This window comes from Urtica dioica, chromosome 8 (genome assembly GCF_054948205.1).
Source record: "Urtica dioica subsp. dioica isolate 48M chromosome 8, U.dioica_male_clone48M_v1_H2, whole genome shotgun sequence".
Taxonomy (NCBI): Eukaryota; Viridiplantae; Streptophyta; class Magnoliopsida; order Rosales; family Urticaceae; genus Urtica; species Urtica dioica.
Window position 1 is genome coordinate 13,358,499 of NC_142763.1, and position 16,793 is coordinate 13,375,291.

Below are 16,793 nucleotides of genomic sequence, written 5' to 3' on the forward strand. Positions count from 1 at the left end.
GACGTCGACGAACACATACCTTTAATTTTTTTCAGCACTGCTTCCCAATTTTCCTGCTTCTTTCTGCGGAGTCGAACATGATTTCCTTGGAAATGATCACTACAACAAATACTAGCAACAGCCACAATTTTTTTTCTCGGGAATAGCCGCGACAAGTCGTGGCTATTTAGCCGCGACAATTTGGGCTTTAGCCACAACAAGTCGTGGCTGTTTCAAAATTTCACAGCGAAATTTTATACCGCCTAAATTTAGTTTTTAGAATGGAATAGCGCCTAAGTTAAAATCGACCGCTACTCTCATTCTTTCCGTCAGTTAGTTCTCTCTTTCTCTGTTTCTCTCCCTCTGAAATTCAATCCTAAATCTCCTCCTTAATATGGCGATCCCCCAATTCACCACCCCCAAATCTTGTTCTCACTCTATCTTCATCAAATTTCGACCAACCATAAATCCCTCGAAGAACTCCACCGCTCAAGCCCGCCGTCACTCCAAGCGCCCGCCTCCGCCGCAAGCTCGTCGTCCGCTCAGACAAGGTAATTTCTTTCTTTCCCTCTCATTTTCTTTCTCGTCTATGCTAAATCTCTCTCTCTCTCTCCCCGATTGACCTATGTTTCTAGGGTTTCGATACACCGTCAAGGCACAGCCAGGTCGCCACCGTCGCCTCTGACAGCGTCTACTCTCCTCAAGCCATGGTACGTTTTATCTGCCTCTGCATCTCTGTGAAATTGTTTTTGCGTGTGTGTTTTTGTGTGTGTTCAGTGTGTGCGCGTGTGTGGACGAAGATGTGAAACCCTTTATTCCTGTCCGGGCTTACTTCTTCTATACCAGGTCTCTTTTATGCCTAATTATGCTATTGTGTTCTTACTACATTCAGTCATGGTTTATTGAATACACTGAATTGGTCAATTAGTGTGGTAATTATTTGAGAAGAGCTAGATTATTGAACTTCACAGTTATTTAATACTGTGAGGATTTAGAATTTGATATCTTTGTTTTCTATGGGTTTGAAGTTTTTATACTCAATTTTGGAATAATGTCTGTTCGAATTGTTTGTAGGTGAATTTCACAGTTGGACATTGCTATGACAGTTTATTGGTTCGTGAATGTGTGTGCTCGTGAATGGGTGTGTCTGTGTATGTGTCCGTGAATGTGGCCTGTATGTGTTTGTGAATTTGCTCTGTGTGTGTGTGTGTGTGTGTGTGTGTGTGTGTGTGTATGTTAGCTCTGCAACATACATACCAGCAAACCTGAAATCATTTAATAAATTCACTGAAAGTCATATCTTACTAGAGCTAATTGCAATGTTTTTTTTTGTTAAAATGCCAACACCTAAATACATCTAGATTTGTGTGTGATTATTTTAAGCTATCACAATATAGATTTATAAAAGAATTTAGCCAAGCCTGTTATAAGTATAATAATGTGATTTGTAGTATAAAAGAGCAATGACATCACAATTTGAGTTTTTGTAGTTTTCTTTCACAGTTTGAGTATAATAATGTGATTTGTAGTATAAAATAGCTCCGGGGCTGCTCCGACTCAGCTTCCACGACTGCTTCGTCCAAGGCTGCGACGGCTCGGTCCTCATCGAGGGCACCGACACCGAGAAAACCGACATTCAAAACAGCGGAATTCAGGGCTACACCGTCATTGACGACGCCAAGGCTCAGCTCGAAGCTGCCAGTCCCGGCGTCGTTTCTTGCGCCGATATCCTTGCCCTCGCGGCTCGCGATTCCGTTGTCTTGGTAAATCATTATATATAGACTCATATATATATATATATATATATATATATATATATATATATTTACCAATAGTAACTCTGAAATTTTTTGAGCTTGTATGCCTTTAGGAGGCCACATAACTTTAATATAAAACTATATATGTGACGTGATTACCTTAAAAAATAAAATTCACGTCACACTTTGAAATTTCTTTTCAGACAAAAAAGATATCCCCTGAGTGTCAGGTTTCTAAAGTTCAAAGACTCCTAAGTCTGTCACAAAATTATATTTTTTTTCTTACTATTTTTTTTTTCTTGTGTTTTGAAGACTGGAGGAGTTGGTTGGGACGTGCCAACTGGAAGAAGAGATGGAAGGATTTCTTTACGATCCGATACTACAGAACTACCTGGTTTCAGAGAACCAGTTGATATTCAGACCCGCATCCGCGTGTGAGATGGGCGGCTATCAACGCTATCGGGCAATTGTCGACGGACTTGGGCCTGGATTTGCAGCTCAAATACCATCAGCAGGGTTTGCTCTCACTTGCCGCGGCGATGGACGACTTCTAGAACCGTGCTTATGATTGAATGATTTTTGAAGCAGTGAACTCGTGTTTATGAAATTGCACAGGCACACGCTGCTTTAGCAGTGCTCAACTCTAGTGAGAACTGCACTCCAGACATTTTGACGCCCTACTTCGATGGAATTGTGAGCACGTGCTTTGGGAACTCGAGTAGTGATTTACTATACTTTGTTAGTACTTAGTGCATTGTATTTTACTTCATTAGTATGAGACATTTTATTAATATGATCATGAATTCATCATATGAATGAAATATTTTTTTGGTTTATAAGATTTTATTTTTGTAATTATTTTTACATTTGAAACATACTGAGAATTGACGGGAAAAAAATGGCGGAAATAGATAACGCAGAAGAAAATAGTGGGAAAAAAGTGCGGGAAAAAATGGTAGGAAAAAATGGCAGAAAAACAAGCTCCCCGGAAAAAAATAATGTTGCCGAAATTAGCCACGACAATAGCCACGACTAGTCGCGGCTGATTTTAGCCACGACTTGTCGTGGCTGTTGATAAACAGCAACGAAGCAACAGCCACGACTTTTGTCGTGGCTGTTGTCGCGGCTGAAGTACCAACAGCCACGACTTTCATAGCAACAGCCACGACTTTTGTCGCGGCTGTTGCCAGTATTTGTTGTAGTGGATGTGGCCGAGGTACTTCAATTGTTCCCTGTCGGAAATCATAAGGCTCTCATGTTAAGACACTACAGAGAATAAGCAATATCACAAATGTAGAAGAAAAAATAGTTTTTTTTGGTTCAAAATTCTCTTTCATTTTTTTAGTTTTAGTTACCACTTACGTTACAAGCACACCATCTACTCTGCAGCAGAGTAATTTTGACTGTAAATATATCAACCTTTCTAAACCATAGCAAAAAAAAAAAAAACATAACACCAAAAAGCTGAACAAGCAATGTTGAACTCGAAACTTATTTCATTGTTTTGAAACTCGAACGTCATTCACTTAAACGGCCTCAGCCAACAAGATACTTCTCATTCAACAGTACAAGATCAAAACTTGTTGCAGTATTCAAGCAATCCAAATTATGGTTATTGTACAAGCTAGTTCTGCAACTTGCGAGCAACCCCAAATACGAGAGACCAGTGATTCATTGCACTGGCATTTTTGTGTTTGAAACTCAAGTTCTCATTTACAGTACTAGATCGAAACCTGTTGTAGTATTCAAGCATTCCAAATTATGTTTATTGTCACTCTCTATATACACATTTTTCAATAGTATTCAAGCATATTCATCTTCTAGAGTTGTAGTGTAGTATGCAAAAAAAAAAAAGGAAAATACACCAGAAGTTAGAAGTGAAACGACCGTCGCAATCTGAGATGATGGACAAAGGAACACCATGCAGTCTCACCACGTTATTAACGTATAACTCAGCTAACTTCTCCACGGAATACGTGATCATCATCGGGATGAACCTAGCAGACATGGTCAAACGGTCCACAACTACCTAGATAGCACCATAACCCTCAACTGTCTTAGGTAACCCAACCCTAAAATCCATTGCGATTTGTTCCCACTTCAATTCAGGAACTTCGATTGGCTGTAATTCTCCAGCTGGTCGTTGATGTTCGGCCTTCCCTTTCTGGCAGGTAAGACATTTATTGACGAACTTTGCAACGTCACCTTTCATTCCGTTCCACCAGAAGTGTTCTCAAAGGCCTTGGATACATCTTCGTGGAACCTAGGTGGATTGAATACGGTGTCTCATGTGCTTCGGTAAGAATTTGCCTTCGTAACTCATCTTCGTTGGGTACACAAATCCTTTCATCGAAAAAGAGTACATCATTGTCCAAAAGGAAAATTTTTTACTCGTGACCTTCAAGTGCATTGTCTTTAAGCCTCGACATCTCAGGATCATGCATGTCCTTGCATTTCTTTGATTCTTTCAAAAAGATATGACTGCAAGATAATATTGGCTAATCCCCAGATGACAATTTTCAACTTCCAAGTTGTTGATTTCCTCAACGAGTTGAGGAGATAATGCATACATCATCGATAGTCTGGCCTCATATTTCCTACTTAACGTCGGGATGGTAATGGATACCACAATCGTAATCCTTAACCAACTCTAGCCACCTTCTTTGTCTCATGTTCAACTCTTTCTGAGTGAAAATGTACTTTAAGCTCTTATGATCGGTAAATATCTCACACCGAACATCATACAAGTAGTGTCTCCAAATCTTGAGGGCAAGAACCACTGCGGCTAACTCCAAATCATGAGTAGGATAATTCCTCTCGTGGTTTTTGAGTTGTCGTGACGCATAAGCCACTACTTTTCCGTTTTGCATTAACACAGCACCAAGACCTGTCTTTGATGCATCGCTGTAGATAGACAAAGGTTCTTCACTTTCAGGGACTATAAGGATTGGAGCGGTGGTGAGTCTTATATTACATGTCATATTCGCATGTCACCTAAATAACAAAGTGAAAAGATAAGTAAGAGAGTCGTACCGCTTCGAGCTACGGAGGTCTACAAGGAGAATTTCCCGAGCCGACTTACGGGCCCAAATGGGGAAATTTCTCATATGTTATAAGTTTATAAGATGGAGCAAAGTATGGGACCTTGCAACCCCATATCTTTGTTTCCAAAGTGTACACTGAAATTGGTACGACTACTCTAGGGGAGCCCCGAATAAAATATGATAAGATTTATGTTAAGAAAGACCATTCCACCTTTAGAATGAAAATACTAATAACCGGTTCATGCATTGCATAACTCATCTTTTTTTGTGAGTTTTATATTGTTCTCGCTGAGCGATAGCTCATTTCCACGAAAAATTTACGTATGTGATGTAGGTAAACAACTTACTGCTAAGTGATGAGTATGGATCAGCGGCATCGATAGCAAGAGGGTCGGGTTATGATTGCAACTACGTAAGAAAGACTTCCGCTAAGCATAAGATAAATTAGATTTAATATAATTTCTAAAATAAAGTTTTAATATAGATTAAGTAGTGGTAAGGGTCCTCACATTTAAAGGGTATTATATGATTAAAAAAAATCCTCACATTTTTTTATACATAATTTTGTTAAGTAATAAAATAAGTAAGTAAAGTAAGACGGTCCGAAAAATCGGATCGTCACATACTTGCAAATCAGAAATTTATAGATATATTCCCGAGTCAATTCTCTGTAAGGTCAAATAAAGGAGGTAATGAAGCTTATATAGATTTTGGCCGGGTGGACTAATAATAAAAGACTTCAAAGTTTTGATATCTTAGGCTAATTATGCTTGTTGATCGTCAACCCAAAATATGCCTGTTATGCTATAATAAGAATGTGTGTTGACCTAATTGAATAATAGTAATATATTCGTTACTTGGAAGTTAGAACTTAGAACTAGAAAGCTCAAAATTATTTGACGACTTACTATAAATTCAAATATACTGTTTCGCCGTAACAATGAATAGCTAACTTTTTGTAGCTAGTTAATTTAATAATAATAAAAAAAACTAAATTACAAAAAAAAGGAAGAAATTATTTTTGAAGTCGCAAAACTAAATACATATAAAAGTCGATCTTATCACACAAACAATCAATTTTTGCCTAAAGCACAAACTATAAAAACTACGCCTAATTAATAGATGTTTTCGTTTTAGATACTAAAATTAATAGACGTTGAAAAATAGTAAAAGATGAAAAAAATTAATAAAAACCTTGTAAGTATGAATGCAGAGTGTCTGAAACTAATAACACAGCGGATCGAACCTTGATTGAATCCTGAAACCAAATCAAGGAGTAAAAAAAAGCTGGCGTATCTAGAGCACAGGATAAACTGTAACAATGGAGTCTTATTTTCGCAACCAAGCAAAGGAGATTTAGGCTGTTTATTGGTCCTAGAAAAAAGCGTTTTCTAAGATCTTATCTTGGGATCCCATTTATTTTTCTGATTATTTTTCCTAAATGGGACTCTCGAAAGATTTTCTTCTAGATAAGTTCCTCTTATATTTGTAGATGCAATTTTTCTTAATTTTCTACTTTGTTTTTATTGAATCTAATATTATAAACGTTAATAAGACAAGAAAATATAAAAATTGAATCTCAAAACACACTATAAAATTTGATACATACCACACGCTCTCTCTCTCCCCTCTTCATCGATGTTTCTCTGAGAACAAATTCAAAACCCTAGACGAATGCCCATAAGCTCTTCTCGGCCATCCTGCAACAAATTAGCGCCTCCCTCCTCTAGAGAGAAATAGAAATTCTAAATCGATGAATCGGTGGTTTGTGTACGCGACGAATGCCATGAAGTCCCCGACGCGGAGGTCGCCCCATCAGGGTCTTGGCCTAAACTACGAGGGGCTTGAACCGCTCGTAGTGCTGTTTAGGTCTCCTCGTAGGTCCTACGCACGAATCCCAGCATGCTAGGATCGTCGCATAGGTGGATCTCATCGGGCTGCAGCGCGGGCCTGCCATCATCTGATTCCCATCGATGACTGCCACTTCGTAGAAACTCATCGGTCGAGGCCATCGATCTCCACCATGTACTAGGCGTGGTTCGAGAACAAGACAAACTTCTCTTGCCCATCCAAATTATGGTTATTGTACAAGCTAGTTCTGCAACTTGCGAGCAACCCCAAATACGAGAGACCAGTGATTCATTGCACTGGCATTTTTGTGTTTGAAACTCAAGTTCTCATTTACAGTACTAGATCGAAACCTGTTGTAGTATTCAAGCATTCCAAATTATGTTTATTGTCACTCTACTCTCTATATACACATTTTTCAATAGTATTCAAGCATATTCATCTTCTAGAGTTGTAGTGTAGTATGCAAAAAAAAAAAAGGAAAATACACCAGTGGTTCGCAGAGGACTACGAAAAAAAAAAGTAGAAACATAAGCATAGCTCTGGTTTCGTTATTAGAATTCTCAGAGAGGTCAAATGCATCAATGCCATAGAGTTCCCAAACCCGGGATTTTCATAATAGGAACCCAAATTTGGTAACAAAAATGAAATATAAAAACAGAAAAGGAAATGATTATATACCCACCCTTGTAAATGAGGAATGCGTAATATGCGAGATGTCGTAGCTTAGTCACACTTTCGCTTGAGCTCTCAACATCCTCAAGTTTAAAACTATTTCCAGAAACAAACTTAGCTTAATCAACCATAAGATCATGCATAACAAACCAATGTTTGTATTTGTTGCCCATTCGTTGAAAAAATGATCGCGACACTAAGTCGTTAAAATACACATAATGACCAATTATCCAATCGAAAATTAAAAGCAAAATTAATTTTTGACATATATTATAAGAATCAAATTGTCTATACTTGTCTTTCAAGTAAAAAAAAACTACATACGTTCGTATGTATTCAAATGCTTGAATGTCAAAGGAAGCTCTGAAAGCAACAAATAACCTTACTAATAATCACTAGGAAACATGTGGCTGACTATAAATACTTCCATTTGAACTGTCAATCTGGAATCCATTTCATCAAGGAAAATGATAAAAAAAATTTAAAAAAAGGTCTTACGGTGGGCTCATTCGTAATGAAATCAAGCCACCGCACCGGAGACTTCTTCCGGCAAGACGCCTTGGCTCGGGAATTGTTTGGGAAGAATTAAAAGCCTCAGGCCTCGAGCAGCGCGAGCGAGACGAAGATCTTGGAGAGTTTCGATGCGCTGCTTTGTTTTTTTGGCCGCAAAATTGAACCATAAAAAAAAAAAAAACAATAATTATATCAGCATATATTTACAATTTTACTTAACTTGTATATTTATTGTTCTATTTTATGCATGGAATGTTATATATTTCAATTGTAATAAGTAGTTGGGTATATATATTGAATGTGATGCATTTATATTTAATGGTGATTTGATTAAATTTTGTGGGGGGGCTTTTCCTTGAATTGATTAGGCATTACATCAACACAGAATTCGTGTACATACTTGCTTCAAATAAGTTTTGTTGTTATCTTGGGGTTTTGAATCGAATTGCTAGTAATCTGTTTTACTTTGAATTTGCTGCTTGTAAAGGATTCCGGTAACAGATGTATAGTGTCATGTTTGCGAAAATTGCACCAAGATTTTTTGTTGGGACTCAGTATTGTGCTTGAACAAGAGTGCTTCTCAATTTGGATAAACATATATATGATTTTCATGTTCTGGGTCATGCTTCTTGGAAGAAACTTTTGTGTCATTTCAACTTATGGGAGCCAAAAGTGATAGCCAGTCCAGCTCTGTGAAGATGGTTCGTTCTTGGGAATGGCTCGTCAGTTAAAATCTGCGCAGAATTGAGATCTGAAACTGCGACAAACTCATTGAATCCCACACAAACTGGAACTTGACAAGACTCACAATATTCGAAGTGTTATAAAGATCGACCACTACTCAGATACAAATTCAAGATAACTTGAATAACACGCAACCACTCAACACACACAAATTAACAGGAAATTAAAAGAGAAATAAAAGGAACAAAGAACACCGGATTTTATCGAGGTTCGGCGTTAACGAGCCTACATCCCTGCGAACTCCTTTAGATCAAGGGCGTTCAATTTGCACTAATCTTCAAGCAACAAACAATCAATCCGATTACAACTCTTCACCGAGAGCAATAACGAAAAACTCACAATCTCTCAAGAACTTGGCTTTTCCAGAGAATCTCACTCAATGCCTTTTTCTTACAGTGAATTTTTCGATCTATCCTTCACTCTCTAGCTATCTCTATTTATTACATCAGCACAAGTACATAATACCGGGTAGATACATAAAAACAGAAATAACCGTCTAGACCTCCTAGCATGAACCTCAGCCGTTGATGATCTCTTTATCTTGACCACTAAGATGACCACGTCAGCAAGTGACTTGAGCATGATCTTCAGCTTGGAGATTCACCTGGACGCTGTAGATGCCGCTGATCTTGGTGACGTGTACTGCAAGGCAACAGTTGGAGCTGAACCTTCAACAATCTCCACCTTCAGCTTCATACACCTGCCTTGCTCAAAGACTTAGTGCAAACCTTTCCCTTTCATTTCTGAAATCATTGTTCGAAGACAACCCCTGGATCACATGGCCAGAACTCTCAGCAGTTTAAGACAATGCTTAAACTTGCCTAGAGTTACCACCTTCGTGCCAACATCAGCTGGGTTGTCATCTGTGCTTACCTTGTTCATGAAAATCTCTTCATCTGATACCCTTTTGATAAGCGCGTTATAAACGTGTTTGTTTGTACTCTCGAAAGTGAAAAGAAGTTAGTTCGAGAGCATTTTCATGTGCTTGAATTCGATTAGCTACCATGTTCATGATATTAGGATTGCTTAATGCTCGGAAGAGATTAGGTTAGTCGTGCATAAGGATTAATTTACCGGGATACATTCCTAGGCTAGACATAGCTAGGCTGTTTCGGAGTCGTGTGAACGTTCTTGTTTTTAATGCTAACTGTTGTTTTTAGGGGTTGAGATCGAGAGAAGATATCTCGGCATAGGTTTAGATTCTTAGATGTTCGAGAGAAATCTTAGATTACCATTATCGTGAGCGTGATTAGCGAACATAAAAGTGTGTGCTTAGTGCTTAATTCCCGAATCCAAACCATAGGAATAACTTGTGAAGCCATAGTTCTTGCTTTCTCATTATCGTAATCTTTCGTATTTTAATTGTTTTTAATTTTCGTTCGTTTTGATAACCATCATAATCATCAAATCATTGGGTTCAATTCGTGCTAGTAATCTTGTCAATTTAATTAAACATTTTCCTCGTGGGATCGACTCGTACTTGCGAACTTTACTACTTGAGCGACTACGTGCACTTGCGTACGGAAAAATCGCAACACATTTTCCCGATGAAGTGATATTTGATATCCACATGCTTTGTCCTGTCATGAAACACAGGATTTTTGCACAGATGCAAGGCACTCTGACTGTCTGAATAGATATTCACAGAGCCCTTATACAGCTTCAATTCCCTGAGCATTCCCTTTAGCTAGATTCCTTCTTTCACTACCTCAGTAGCAGCTATATATTCAGCCTCAGCAGTAGATAATGTCACCACAGGTTGTAACTGAGACTTCCAGCTTATACAATTTCCACATAGCAAGAAGAAATAGGCAGTTGTGGACTTTCTTGTGTTTCTGTCACCAGCATAGTCCGAATCCACGTAGCCTTCAACCTCCAATTGTGTACCTGTCTTCAAATACCTCAGGCCAACATTGCTTGTAGCTGCAATATATCTCAACAGCCACTTCATGGCCAGCCAATATTCTTTGTCTGGATTTGACATGAACCTGCTTAGGGTACTGATCGCATGAGCAAGGTCAGGTCTTGTGCAGATCATAGAATACATCACTGATCCCACTGCACTTGAATAGGGCACTTTGCTCATGTATTCCTTGTCTAACAAGGTACTGGGACACTGAGCACTAGACAGCTGGAAATGTGAACCAAGAGGTTGTCTGACAAGATTTGAGCCTCTCATAGAGAACCTGTCAATGAGTTTTTCCAAGTAGCCTTGCTGGGACATTACTAGGCTCTCATTAGCCCTATCTCGGATGATGCTTATCCCAAGAATCTTCTTAGCTTCACCGAGATCCTTCATATCAAACTCTGTACTCAAGAGTTGTTTCACGGCTAAGATCTTACTCATGGACTTGCTGATGATCAGCATGTCATCCACATATAGCAGCAGAAACACACAATTGAGGACATCATGACCCTTGAAATACAAGCAAGGATCATAGGAGGTACGATTGAAATCTTGCTTCATCATGAAGGTATCAAAACGCTTGTACCACTATCTGGGTGACTGCTTGAGCCCATATAAGGATTTCTTCAGCAAACACACCTGATCCTTATCTTTATGAACTTCAAACCCATCTGGCTACTCCATGTAGATGACTTCTTCCAAGTCTCCATGTAAAAAGGCTGTCTTTACATCCATCTGATGAAGTTCCAGGTTGAACTAAGCTACAAATGATCCTGATGGTCTTGTACTTGACTACAGGAGAAAAATCTCTGTGTAGTCAATACCATCCACCTGAGTGAACCCTTTTGCAACCAGTCTAGCCTTGTATCTCACAGGTTCACTAGGGCTGGTTCCTTCCTTGATCTTATAGAGCCATCTGCAAGAAACTGGTTTCTGATGCTTTGGTCTGTCAACAGTGACCCAGGTGTAGTTCCTGTACAGAGACTCCATTTCCTTTTTCATGGCTTTGATCCAAAGCTTTGACTCAGGACCACTCACAGCTTCTTTGTAGTACAATGGCTCCTTTAACTCAATTTCAAGGGCTGAGGTGAAGGCATAGGCAAGAAGCTCTGAGTAGACATGGTATCCATATCTCTGAGTAGGCTTAGGAACACGCTTGCTTCTATCTCTGACAAGCTGATAGGAGTGTGGTGAGGCATGATCATCTGCTTGACAATCCAGATCTTGACTTCTCTGATCATGATGTTCAGATTCTCTGTCCTGGTGATCTTGACTGGAAAAAGGAGTTGAGGTGCATGAGTTGTCCTGCTGCTCCACCTGATCCACATCACCTTCACTAGGCTCCACCTGGCTAGGGACATCAGTTCCTGTCTGGAGCTCAATGACAGTTTCCCTGGTTCTTGTGGTGTTGATCTCTGAAGCTGTTGAACTTGTCTCAATATTTTGTCTGAAACAAGGAAACTCAAGTTCATTAAATACCACATCCCTACTGATAATGGTCTTGAACCCGGAACCATCTCTCACCCACAACCTATATCCCTTGACCTCTTGAGGATAACCTAAGAAGATACACTTGAGGGATCTAGGTTCAAGCTTACCTATGCTTTGGTGTGCATAATCAGCACAGCCAAAAGTCTTAAGGTTACTAAGGTCAAGGGGTTTGTTGGACCAAACTTCTTCTGGGGTTTTGAACTCCAAGGCACTAGAGGGACACCTATTCACTAGATAGGCAGCAGTGACTATGGCTTCTCCCCAAAAAGCTTTAGAGAGACATGAGCTAAACAACATGCACCTAGCTTTGTCTAGAAAGGTTCTATTCATCCTTTCAGCTACCCCATTCTGTTGAGGAGTCAACCTAACAGTCCTATGTCTTTGGATTCCTAGTTTGACACAGAAACTATTGAACTCCTCACTACAAAACTCAAGACCATTATCAGTTCTAAGGGTTTTGACTTTCATGTCTAGCTGGTTTTCTAAGAGTGTATGTCGCTCCCTAAACTTAGCAAAAGGCTTGACTCTTATGTTTCAACAGATAAATCCAAACTTTTCTTGAAAAATCATCAATGATAGAAAGAAAGTAGAAGTTACCTCCATGTGTTGATACCTTTGCTGGACCCCATAGTTCTAAGTGGATGTAATCAAGAGGACTTTGTCATGGACCAAGACAATCATTGGATTTATTGTCACTCTACTCTCTATATACACATTTTTCAATAGTATTCAAGCATATTCATCTTCTAGAGTTGTAGTGTAGTATGCAAAAAAAAAAAAAGGAAAATACACCAGTGGTTCGCAGAGGACTACGAAAAAAAAAAGTAGAAACATAAGCATAGCTCTGGTTTCGTTATTAGAATTCTCAGAGAGGTCAAATGCATCAATGCCATAGAGTTCCCAAACCCGGGATTTTCATAATAGGAACCCAAATTTGGTAACAAAAATGAAATATAAAAACAGAAAAGGAAATGATTATATACCCACCCTTGTAAATGAGGAATGCGTAATATGCGAGATGTCGTAGCTTAGTCACACTTTCGCTTGAGCTCTCAACATCCTCAAGTTTAAAACTATTTCCAGAAACAAACTTAGCTTAATCAACCATAAGATCATGCATAACAAACCAATGTTTGTATTTGTTGCCCATTCGTTGAAAAAATGATCGCGACACTAAGTGGTTAAAATACACATAATGACCAATTATCCAATCGAAAACTAAAAGCAAATTAATTTTTGACATATATTATAAGAATCAAATTGTCTATACTTGTCTTTCAAGTAAAAAAAACTACATACGTTACATATCGTATGTATTCAAATGCTTGAATGTCAAAGGAAGCTCTGAAAGCAACAAATAACCTTACTAATAATTACTAGGAAACATGTGGCTGACTATAAATACTTCCATTCGAACTGTCAATCTGGAATCCATTTCATCAAGGAAAATGATAAAAAAAAAAAAAAAAAAAAATTTAAAAAAAGTCTTACGGTGGGCTCATTCGTAATGAAATCAAGCCACCGCACCGGAGACTTCTTCCGGCAAGACGCCTTGGCTCGGGGAATTATTGTTTGGGAAGAATTAGGAGCCTCAGGCCTCGAGCAGCGCGAGCGAGACGAAGATCTTGGAGAGTTTCGATGCGCTGCTTTGTTTTTTTGGCCGCAAAATTGAACCAAAAAAAAAAAAAAATATATTATATCAGCATATATTTACAAGTTTACTTAACTTGTATATTTATTGTTCTATTTTATGCATGGAATGTGATATATTTCAATTGTAATAAGTAGTTGGGTATACATTGAATGTGATATATTTATATTTAATGGTGTTGAATCGAATTGCTAGTAATCTGTTTTACTTTGAATTCGCTGCTTGTAAAGGATTCCGGTAACAGATGTATAGTGTCATGTTTGCGAAAATTGCACCAAGACTTTTTGTTGGGACTCAGTATTGTGCTTGAACAAGAGTGCTTCTCAATTTGGATAAACATATGATTTTCATGTTCTGGGTCATGCTTCTTGGAAGAAACTTTTGTGTCATTTCAACTTATGGGAGCCAAAAGTGATAGCCAGTCCAGCTCTGTGAAGATGGTTCGTTCTTGGGAATGGTTCGTCAGTTAAAATCTGCGCAGAATTGAGATCGGAAACTGCGACAAACTCATTGAATCCCACACAAACTGGAACTTGACAAGACTCACAATATTCAAAGTGTTATAAAGATCGACCACTACTCAGATACAAATTCAAGATAACTTGAATAACATGCAACCACTCAACACCCACAAATTAACAGGAAATTAAAAGAGAAATAAAAGGAACGAAGAACACCGGATTTTATCGAGGTTCGGCGTTAACGAGCCTACATCCCTGCGAACTCCTTCAAATCAAGGGCGTTCGATTTGCACTAATCTTCAAGCAACAAACAATCAATCCGATTACAACTCTTCACCGAGAGCAACAACGAAAAACTCACAATCTCTCAAGAACTTGGCTTTTCCAGAGAATCTCACTCAATGCCTTTTTCTTACAGTGAATTTTTCGATCTATCCTTCACTCTCTAGCTATCTCTATTTATTACATCAGCACAAGTGTTAGATAATTCTTCGAAATTGAAGACGTCGAGGCTTGAATCACGCATAGGAACGCTTTCCTTATAGTATTTCGAGTACCATAAAGTGTCTTAAGGTTTCTGTACAAGAATACCGCAGGATACGACAAGCCTAGTTCGGACTGCACCAAGACAGAGTGAAAATCCGAAAATAAGCAAGAACCGTGTTTCTGGATAAGTGTTTCGGGAAGAGAGAAAATTGGTTCGAGAACCTGTATTGATTACTGAATCCAAAGTCGGATTATATAAGTAATCGTACCCGTTCGCGAAGAGGTTCGAAGAACAGACGCGCTATTTCGGTCGAACTACGGTTATAGTCGCAAACGACACGACCGTTGGCCAAACGATCATTCGTTTCGAAGCGACGTGACCGTTGGTTTGAACGGTAACCAAAAATAACTACTAAATGAGGAGGCGCGACCGTTGGCGAGAATCGCCGCGAGAAGCCCGCGGATCGTGCCGTTTTGCCTGGAGGTCGAGCTCACCTGGAGTTCGAGCTTGCCTGGAGGTCGAGCTCGCCTGGGGTTCGAGCTCGCCTGGAGGTCGAGCCTGCCTGGAGGTCGAGCTCGCCAAGTCGAGCTGGAATGACTTCGTCACTTCGTCCAGTCGACCTCGCCCCAGTTGATCTGAAATGACTCCGTCACTTCGTCCAGTCGACCTCGCCCAGTCGGTCTGAAATGACTTTGTCATTTCGTCCAGTCGACCTCGCCCAGTCGGTCTGGAATGACTTCGTCATTTCGTCCAGTCACCTCGTCACTTCCTCATTCACCTTAGCATTTGTTCCATGTGGGACTCTTTCCCACACACAAACTCACTTTCTCAATCAACAACACACTATTTTGTCTTTTAGTGAACAAATTAAATTGAGCTAATTAAAGCACCTATTTAATGTTACTCAATTTCCAACAATCCCCCACTTGTTCAGAAAAGTCAAGATAGAATCCAGAAAAGAAACAAAGAGTGTTAGTACAGATAAGTATCTTTCGATTTGAACTTATCCTTAGTATAAGCAACACAAGACTTTATCAGAAATTGGGTAGCCAGGCTTTGAACCTATTTTCCTTGTGATAAAATCGGTGTTACTCAACACACACCCTTTAGTGTTCTTTGCATATATCACACGCTTAGCACCGTTAATGGCCATGTGCTCATCCTGTCTCGTGAACTTTTCATGAGAGAAACTCCAGCTCTCACTTTGGGACGGCACCATCCTGAAATTCACATAGGTGAAGTTCTTACAGTATATCTGTTACGTATAGATACTTGTCCTCAAGACTGAACTTCATTAAGAGTTAAGAAACTCAACCTCCCGATTGTAACAGTAAACATTATTATATAATGTTATGAATATCCAATTCAATGACTTGTTCGTACCCATTGAACCTATTGTTAGTCATTTCCTAACCTTAGGTTGGGTTGCCATCATTGTCAGATCGCTACTCAAAGAGTTTAAGACCCATACCTCTCGAGGTCGATCTCACCAAATCTCTTGCAAGAGGTTTAGTGAACGGATCAGCAATATTAAAGCTTGATCTTACATATGTGAGCGAAATGATTCCATCTTTGATCAATTTCCTCACATAGTCATGTCTCAGACTAATATGTACATTATGATCTCGCTAAAGTTGATTGACTATCACAATGTATCGACATGGTTGATATATTGTCTTTAGCCAATGGAACTTCTAAAAGAAGATCCCTCAACCATTCAGCCTCTTGACCTGCGGAAGCAAGAGCCACGAACTCTGATTCCATGGTCGAATGAGTGATACAAGTTTGTTTCTTTGATTTCCAAGAAAACCGCCCCACTGGCAAGTGTAAACACCCATCCTGTCGTAGATTTGTTATCTCCGACACTCGATATCCAACTTGCGTCAGTATATCCTTCTAGTACGGCAGGAAAATGACCGTATTGAAGTCCAAGATTTTTGGTTTTCAAAAGAAATCCAAAAATTCTCCCAATGGCCTTCCAATGCTCGGCACTTGGATTGCTAGTAAATCTACTCATTTTACTAACGGCGAATGCTATGTCTGGTCGAGTACATTGCATCAAGTACATAAGACAACCAACCGCACTAGCATATTCCAATTGAGCCACAGCCCTTCCATCATTCTTTTCAAATTTTACACTTGGATCAAATGGGGTGTTCACTTCTTTGAAATTTAAATGTTTGAACTTATCAAGCACTTTTTCAACATAGTGTGATTGACTAAGTTCATAATCCCCA

At 39.2% G+C, this 16,793-nt stretch overlaps 1 protein-coding gene across 1 annotated transcript; it reads left to right on the forward strand.

The window, feature by feature from the left end:
- Positions 1 to 359: 359 nt before the first annotated feature.
- On the forward strand, positions 360 to 2,580 carry LOC149388309 (peroxidase 71-like). The gene is made up of 5 exons (XM_089623924.1): positions 360 to 530; positions 615 to 689; positions 1,509 to 1,742; positions 2,049 to 2,157; positions 2,193 to 2,580. Exons 2-5 carry the CDS (start codon positions 687 to 689, stop codon positions 2,288 to 2,290), a joined length of 444 nt encoding a protein of 147 aa, XP_089480050.1. The 5' UTR covers positions 360 to 530; positions 615 to 686; the 3' UTR covers positions 2,291 to 2,580.
- The last annotated feature ends 14,213 nt before the right edge of the window (positions 2,581 to 16,793 follow it).